This window comes from Olea europaea, chromosome 22 (assembly GCF_002742605.1).
Source record: "Olea europaea var. sylvestris chromosome 22, O_europaea_v1, whole genome shotgun sequence".
In the NCBI taxonomy this organism is placed as follows: Eukaryota; Viridiplantae; Streptophyta; class Magnoliopsida; order Lamiales; family Oleaceae; genus Olea; species Olea europaea.
Genome location: NC_036258.1, coordinates 11,362,023 through 11,371,771, shown reverse-complemented (window position 1 = coordinate 11,371,771; position 9,749 = coordinate 11,362,023). Strand labels below are relative to the sequence as shown.

General features: G+C 30.8%; 1 protein-coding gene across 1 annotated transcript in view; it reads left to right on the top strand.

Annotated features, from left to right (window-relative positions):
* Positions 1–9,124, top strand: part of LOC111371161 (MORC family CW-type zinc finger protein 3-like) — a 57,283-nt gene extending 48,159 nt beyond the window's left edge. The window contains exon 17 of the mRNA XM_022993068.1: positions 8,915–9,124. Within this exon, the coding sequence (XP_022848836.1) occupies positions 8,915–9,124 (210 nt within the window). The remainder of the gene's footprint in view (positions 1–8,914) is intronic.
* The last annotated feature ends 625 nt before the right edge of the window (positions 9,125–9,749 follow it).

The following is a 9,749-nucleotide window of genomic DNA, read 5'->3' as shown; positions in this document are numbered from 1 at the left end:
AAATCCAAAATCTTTCCTTATTTTTTAATCACACATTTTAGATCATTACACTATTCAAAAATGCATTTTCTCGACAAAAATGGGGCTCAAACAAGGGATTATTGTAAATAAATATTTCACTTTTTAAGTTAAAAATTTACTTAAAAATAAATTATCACTTATGTGTAAAAAATTTATTACAAAAAATTATAAATTAAAAATTTTACTAAAGTACATATATGAAGTTTTACTTTTTCAAAAACTTTTAGGAATAATAAACTTTCAAATGACTGCTTTAAAAATCGTCACTAAAAACTATATAAAATCAATGCCTAAACCCATGAACCAGTAACCCCAAGCAGGCTTCTAAAAGTTTTCGAGTACCATTCTTTATAACTTATTTTTAGCCATTCATTTTTCTAATAAAATAATTTTAAGCTTAGAAAGTCACAACTTTTTCTATATTTTACCCTTATTTGGGCCCCAATTTTTCATCAAAATACACTATTCAATAGTGATTTAACACCATTTCAAGCACACATTTTTCAATAAAATAATATTGCACGCAAACCAAAATTTTTTTTTTATTTTTTAATCACACATTCTCCATCATAACACTATTTCAAAATGTATTTTTTGAGGAAAAAATGGGGCTCAAACAACCCCTTTAATCACACATTCTACAAAAAAATAAAAATAAATAAATAAATAAAAATAAAAAAATAAAAAAAATAAAAATCTATTTTTAAAAAAATACTTCCAAAAAATAGGGCTTAGAACTTAAGTTTAGCCACTGCTTGGATGTTTTAGGTACCGATTTATAAGGTTTTCTTAAGCATCGATTTTACATAATTTTAAGTAATGATTTTTAAAACAGTCATGTAGAAGTTTATTATTCCTTGAAGTTTTAAAAAAAATAAAATTCACCTATGTCCTTTAGTGAAATTTTTAATTTATAATTTTTTGAATGAAAATTTTTGCTTATAAGTGATAGTTTATTTTTAAGTTGATTTGAACTTACAATGTGAAATATTTACAATTAAATTTTAAGTTACAAGAGATTTTATAGTTATAAGTTAATTTTGTACTTATTTCCTAAATTTTTGACACTCGTTGAACTTTGCATGTGGTATATATATCACCGTAAACTTGAGTTAAATATTTCAACACTTTTTGAACTTCACTTATTGTCACAATATAATTACTGAACTTCATAATGTTTCCTATAACTCTTTGAACTTTGCAAAAATGGTGTCTGTTCTTCACTCACAATTTGACGTGTTTGATGATTATGTTTTTTAACTCTGTTTGTTGATACATAGGATTCTGCCTGTCCACGTCGAGTGATAAGCGATTGGCAACTTGGTGAGTGACTGATGAAGTGTAACGTGTTGAAATTCAGTAATCACTCGGAAGCATTTTAAAGTTCAGTAAGTGTGACGGAGGTAAAAGTTCAGTCTGTAACAAAACATTTAACTCTATTTTATTGCTACATAATTGAAAGATTGGGAATTGATTATACTAAAAAAGATTGAGGGTAGATTTGTAACAATTTATGAAGGTCGGAAATGGAAAGTGCAAATTCCATTTATTAAAACATGCATGATATTTAATCACTTTTTCTATTGTGAGAATTTCATTATATTTCCAATTTTAAACGTAATTGATGTTATTGTTCATTGCATTATTTGAAAATAACTAAGGAAATATACAATATGAATTGACATGTCGGTTCAACTGTGCACTCGACAGTTAAATCGATAAGTAGCCGGTTCAATGTCAAGGTCAGTTTTTATCTATAGAATCTACTAGTAGATCTAATAACAAGAACACACAAGTACGAGTTCCCAACGAAAGAACTAGTGTCTACTATCAAGCAGGGCCGGTCCTGGGCTGAGGCATTTGAGGCCTCAGCCTCAGGCCCAAAACCCTTAGGGGGCCCAATTTTGCTTCAAATTTTTTTTTTTTTTTTTTTTTTTGGGGTTTTTTGGAGATAGTTTTGGATTTTGGATGTTATTTTAATTTTGTATTGTTTTCGTAAACTTGTAATGCTCAAATTTTTGCGTACATAATTGAAAATGTTATTAGATTTTTACGTAAATTTTTACGTTGATTTCGTCCGGGGGCCCAATTTACGGACCTCGCCTCGGGCCTCCATTATCACAGGACCGGCCCTGCTATCAAGTGTGGACTTCAAAAGGGGAAAGCAGAATGAATAACTTATAAAGGAAGAGAGATGCAAGAACGAACACAAGACATGAAAGAGGACGAAGCTAACATTTTTTAGTATCTTGAAAAAAGTTGATTTGTGATTTAAGATCTTGCTATCTATCTATCACGTATGCACACTAGCAAATAAAGTACTAAAATGAATACTATAATTTTGATTGTGACAATGAGTATAGCATTGGCGAGTCCATTTGAACTCTTTTGAGTATATAATTGTATAAACAATATTTTCAACGACCTCTCTATACTAAGTCAATTGAACTATTCTAAGGAATGAAAATAAATTGAGAAAACTTCAAAAAAAATGAGAATAGTAGGATCGTATTTATCTCAAAATGATTATCACTACGATTGGCCTCCACGGTAGGATAACCATCCCCTCCATGAAAGCTATTAGTATTTGTCTAATTCATGATTAATTGACTAATTATTGTTTTCTCTAACTTCTACAACAAATTAAAGTGACATAACATAAAGGGAAGTTAATTTCATTCTTGTCATTGAACTTCTAGTGAAATCTCAATTTGGCCACTCAACTTTATTTTTGTCACAATGACGTCACTGATTTTGATTTTGATTTTGATTTTTTTTTTTTTCCGATTTAATAGTCCATTTGTCCATTTACAGACTTACTATGATTAAAGTCCCAAGCCTGTGTTAGCCTCTATTTCCAGGTATATGTGACACAGTCTTCTGTAAAACTTCGAAATTGTTTTACGAAATTGAGGATGAATGAAACTTTGAGTATGTTACGTCATATAAATTGCCGTCAATTCTAAAACAAGTTTAAATTTTATAATTTTACGACCACGGCATGATTAGAGATCATATTTACTTGGAAATGTAAGATGTCAGATCGTGCTAATTCTTGATGACGTCCATGTAGAATTGACTGACTTATTGAGACATTAAGCCCCTATTTAACAACCATTATTTCTAAACCCCATTCCCCCCCCCCCCCCATTTTTTCTTATTGGTTTTCAATCACACATCATACAATAAAATATTTTATACATAAACCTAAACTTTTTACTACTTTTTAACCACATATTCTCCTAAAACTCACTATAAAAAATTCTATTTTTCCCAAATAATGGTTGTCAAACAAGGACTACATGTAGTAATATATCCTAAATAATTTCTAAAGAGCACAATTATATATATATATATATATCCCAAAATGCTACTTTCTTATTTTTTATTTTAATTTTTCATTCTACATATTGTAACATAGTGTTTTATATTATATTATACATACATTTCTCCATTTGTTTTCACAGTGTTGCTGCCACCATTTTTTAACATAGTATATAACAAATTTTATGCAGATTCTATCATCATCACAGCCACAAATTGTAACAAATTGTGTGATGCTTGTAACACTTAATCTTACATGATCTTGCTGCTATCGTCGCCATCATTACTTATAATATACATTGTTACGATGCCACTATCATCATTGTCGGTACAAGCACTTTGTAGCATACCATGTTACATTGTCACCGTCATCATCATTAGCACTAGTAGTCAAATGGGATGCCAACATCACCACCACATCCTCGAACCCGTAAAAGACCGATGTTGCCACCTTCTCTACTGCCAATCCGATACCGCCATTGTAACATCATGCGTTCGCCTTTATCTTTAATTCTTGATTCATAAATTTAGCCTCGGTTAGAATCTCATTTTAACCATTATAAATTGTAAATGTAGGACAACTTTGCCAGACACATATAAATATGAATTAATCTATTTATACAATGAATTTGACAATTTGTAAAGTGTAAAGATCATAATCATTGAATTCAAAAACAGTTCTTCAAATAAAGAACAGGATGCCCTCCAACTCGCACATTGTAAAATTTGTTGTCAAATTCATTGTACAAGTAGCATGATTGTATAAATATCAACTTTGCCATTGGAAGCATGGTGGAAGCTATTACCATCCTTTTATAAGTCAAAATTACATACCTACCCCACACCAACTTAAAGGAATTGATGCGAAAAAATGTAATGAAAGGGTAAAATTGGAAGTCAATAACTCTTTTGGACATTTACGGTGGATTCAGAAGTTAAAATAGCCCTGTTTTAGTAATCAATTCACACTTTATTCAAACAAGCAAGACCACTTATTTTGAAACTGAAAATGAAAATTGTGAATTAATGGGGCCAAACGAGGCTTAATGTTGTCGTGAATTTTTTCATTTTTATTTTTGTAAATTTTTTTTATTTTTTTTATTTTTACAATGTATGGTTAAAAAAGAAGAAAATGTTTTGGATTAAAGTGTAATATTATTTTATCAAAAAATGTGTGATTAAAACACAGAGAGAAATATGCATTTTTGACTAAAATGGAGCCCAAATAAGGGCTTGGTAAGATGTTTTCCACTAATTAAATTTTATTTAACTTAATTGATTTGATAATTAGACATCAATTAAATTATTTAGTACACTAGTTAAGTCAAATAAAGGGTACTTAGTTACCTCACTGGAAGCAACTTTACCAATAATGAACGATTTAAAAATTAGAATTAGAGATTTTTCATGCACTTATAAAGGAAATAAAATCATTACTTGTTCATATCAACATTAATGTTGAGTCTCATATTTTACTTATATTCTTCTTTTACATCACCTTCTTTGACTTGGGATTCTAACACATGAGGTATTATGATTTTTAATTTTATTTTGTTATCATCTTATAGTTAAATTATCTTGACGCCTTTGCAATATATGGTTTAATCATTGAATTAATTGGTCATTTCATTTTCTGTCAACCACATGTAGGTGCAGTGTGTATGTATATATGTATACCCGACCCAACATATAATTAAATGATTAATGCAAACCCGTCCCTCGGGGCACATCCCAACTGGTAAAGGGCGGAGTTCTTCAAGGCGGACAATTTAGAGGTCGCGGGTTCGATTCATGAGGCTCTTGGAAGGCAGGAGTTCTTCTGGAAGGCAAGGCGCATACATGAGTTTGACTCGCTCGACACTTTGACAGTTCAGTTGGGAGGACTCTTGGACCCTGACCAGTTTGGGACACAACCCGCGATATAAAATGGTCGGCGTGAAGAGGGGCTGGATCTTAGGTCCCAGGATTAGTCGTTGTAAGGCGGATACCTATTAAAAAAAAAAAAGGATTAATGCAAACCCATTAAATTAAAGTAAGTGTATAACTAGTTTTCGAGTAATTAGTAATTTATTCCCCCAAATGAATGATTAAATGAGTGAAAAGGTTATTCATATAAGGATATAAACAAAATGGTTTTTTTTTTTTTTTTTTTTTTGTAATCAAAACATTATCTTAAATCATGAGTTGCATTTGTCGATAATTTTATTATTTATTTGCCCAATTTCTGTTTTCTCTTGGTTTGAGTTATGGAATTTAGAAGTTAGTTATCTATCACTTGAGAAAAAGAAAACAAAAAGGGGCACTTTATTTCTTCATTAAAAGTATACCTTCAACTGTTAACTTTTATTGGATTGAATCCTTATGAGTTCATATTATTGCATTATTTATGTTCTCTTTTCCCTTTAGATTGTCATTCCTTCAACAGCATAGTTAAAAAGGTAAGTATTTTATAATAATAATAATAATAATAATAGTAGTAGTAGTAGTAGTAGTAGTAGTAGATAGATAGATAGATAGATAGATAGCTCCATTATGGGCCAAAATTGATTTTGACAATGAGTTCCACTTCTAAATTTCTATATGATTATGAACCCGTTCTATTTTACATGTTCGGTCCTAATTACAATAACTATTTTATCTTATTCGATTGATTGTCAGTAGTTAATGTTGTTGAAATTTTTATATGAATGATAATGACATACAATAATCGGCAAGTAGATTTTGTGGGTAGCTAAGAATATCACCACTACCCATTCTAAATTGAAATTGCTAAGGATTCCAAATAAACATTCCATTATCTTCATGCATACGTTGCATTGTTAAATGTATAGATGCTATTTAAATTATTATTATGTGACCATGATACTTGATTATTATATTCAGTGTCGTTAATGTTTCTCATGATATATTTATGTTTGACAATAAATCCATAAGAATGCATGGAATTTCAGGAAATAAAATTTTTTTGAATATCATTGTGAGAAGGAATATTTTAAAATATATGTATTTTAAATATTTTCAAGATGCGTATGTCTATAGCATGAAATGTGCGGGTGGAAAAAGGGATGTGGAGCCACCCAACCAATTTTGAATGTTGAACGTTTAATGTTAATTGTTTTGTGGCGCTACTGATATATTGAATCAGGTTCCAAATAATAATTGCTCCATGCATTATGATTGACTATTCATTTTGAGAAAAGCTATATATTTTAAGGTATATGTATATCATAAGCATACATAATAAGCATGCGGTTTGCTTATAGGACATTAGTTCATTTTACGTTATTCTTCCATATTTTTCAAATGATGAAAGCAAGATTATTCGATGTGATGATGTAAGGTCCCAAATTTTATATTCTTAAGTTGGTTAATGTAACACATTTAATAAACGAGCTATGGAAGGTCGGTTCATTTAAGGTTGTGAAAACCAAACAATTTAAGATATTAAATTTAAGTAAATTTGATTATAAAGATTTAATAATAATTACGTTGCCACAATTGTTATTTGCATGGTATTTCACATACGCAACACAGATTTGAATCACCAAATAAAATATTTTTATAAAAATATTTTTGAGTAAAAAATTTCTCATTTTGTACATTAAGAACAATTATATCAAGTTAATTAGATGGAATAATTATTTTATTAGTGAGCATTAATAGAGATAGGTTGTGAATAATTCATTTTCCTCCATTTTTTCATTATTATGTAAATGTTCTATAAAATTTTTTATAATAATTTTTTATGGGCTTAAATCTCTTTAAATTCCTAGTTAATGACTCAATTTAACATATTAATGAAAATATAACTCTCTCATTTAGTTTTTCACTAAAAAGGAGAGTTTACAAGAAGAGGATTGTTACTTTTGTAAGTATTATGCTCTAGGTCCAATCAACTTTGGATATAAATACTTTTGATATATAATTAATGAAATTTAATGCCAGATCTATTATTTAATTAATGCACAATTAAATAAATATTAGAGTCCGTAGATTCAAATCTTCGTAATTTGTTAATCACAAGAAGTTGTGATTGTGAGATACAAATTACATCTGATTGAATCTTAAATCGTCCGTGGTCGTAAGTAATAACGGGATACGGATATCGTTATTACGGATAGACCATCATGTGTGACATTTCTTACTTATTAAGTGAGTAGTTGATCTCACAAGTTAAAGTGTGGTGACACTTAAATGAACACGTGGATGTTTTGTTATAGAACAAAATATTTGGAGACCCGTCGAGAGATTCCACATGGATAACTATCTAAGTGTTAGTGGTTAATCTCTAACGTTCGGTAGTGGGATTGGTCCTTTTGACTTGATGTCGTCATAGTACCTTATATGAGGACGATCATGCTTTGACGGTGTTGGATGTTGCTCTACCAAGGGCCGCTAATACGACATCGTTTGAGTATGTCAATAATCATACGAAGGTTGTGAATGACCAATAGAGGAATCTTCACTCTTAGATAGTAAGAGATTATGATCTGCGTTTCATTCAATTAAGTCGATAACAAAATCCTTGGTCAAGGTGGATCATAAGTCGAAAAGGAGTTTTCGACTTATATTGACTTAATAGTGGAATGAAAGATATGATCGATATTCGGGATTGACACAATTCCATATCTCGTAATTGATCGGATCATATTCACGAAGGGATTATAGTTTCATGGTAAACAAACGAGTTTGATTTTGTCATACCACATGACATTTTTCGTCACATGTATTGCCCTGACACAATACTAGATGTCAATCTGGAACAACGAATGTGAATTGGTGATAAATTAAAAGGGCGTTTTAATTTATCAATTTTGATCAGATCAAAATAATATTTCACGTCGTTAGGTATCATGATCGGGAATCTGATGGGTCACACACAAAAGAGAATTAGAAGATTGCAATTTGTCAATTAATTAATTTAACAATCGTTGGATAAATTAATTAATTGGGTTGGTTATTTATAGACTTGAATTAATTAATCGGATTAATTGATTCACGAATCGAATTTAATTAAATGGATTAATTAAATATTGGACCAAACCGGACCAGACTCGTTTGGACTTATATAAATACATGGCTAGGGTTTTTAATTCATATGGTTTTTTTCATAATTATTCTTGCTAGCACAAGAGGAGAAAACTTTGGTAACTGCAATCTTGTTCTCTGTGTGGATCACCGTTGGAGGCTGGACAATTGGACAACTGTAGGTGGCGAATCAAGATTGCTGGAATGAAAAAAAAAAGTAAAAGGTTTGCAGAATTCTTCAAAGGTACAATCTTTATCACGATTTCTATCTAAACACAAAGGGATCCTCGGTGAGAATCGAAATAATTTTAATTTTCCGTTGTGCATGTATAAGTAGATTTTCAATAGTGGTATCAGAGCCTATTTTGTGTTTGTTAGAAATTGCTTTGCATGTTGGAACAATTTAAAATTAATTGTTTTTTTTCTTGTTTTAGCAATTAAGAAAATAATTTTTCATATTCAAAATTTGATTTTGAATAGAAAATAATTTCTTGGATTGGAATAATATATGAAATCTGTTTCTAAATAATAAAAACAAAAGAGGGGGCGGCAGCGGGTCGCCGGCATGCCACTGCGCTCACCGCTGCCGCAAAGTGCAGCGGCGGTGAACGCTGGTGATTGCACCGGCAGCTGTTGCAGGAACGGCAGCAGCTGCAACTGCAGTAGCGCGAAGGTTGCGCTGCTGCAGCGACAACTTCGCGCTACTGCAGCGACAATAAATGCTGCTCTTGCAGCAGCTGCCGCGGCTTGAGAGGAGCGCCTCGCTCGCTGCTAATGCAGCGGTGGCGGCTGGCGGGAAGGGCCGCCCCACTGAAAATGAATCATAGGTGGCGATTTTCAATTTAGGATTTTTGCAAATTCGGGTGACTGATTTGGGACGAGGGCTCGTGATGCAAATTTTGAATTTGCAGGCCCGTGATTGTAATTATCTAGAAAGGGGGTCAAATTCAATTTTTTTTTTCAAAAGGAGGACTTATTTTGTAATTTGTGAGTTATGGAGGTCCTGATTATAATTTCTTTTGGGTCAAAATGCAATATGTTTTGGAAAGGGATTTAAATGCAATTTTGAAAAGTTTTGAAATTGATTTAAGTAGGTTTGACCGGTATTTTCAATTTTGACCCAGATTTAAAATTTTATTTAAAATCAATGACTTATATATTTTGGTTAAAATTAGATTTTAACTTATACATTAAACTTGACCCTAAATTGAATTTTATTTTATTTAGGAATGTTAGCCTAAATTAAAATATTAATTCAATTTATTTAGTGTTAGACTCTAATTTAGCATTTAATTAAAATTTGATTTTAATTAATTATTCACCCCAAATTTATTCTGGAAATTAGAATTGGATTCTAATTTAACATTTAATTAAAA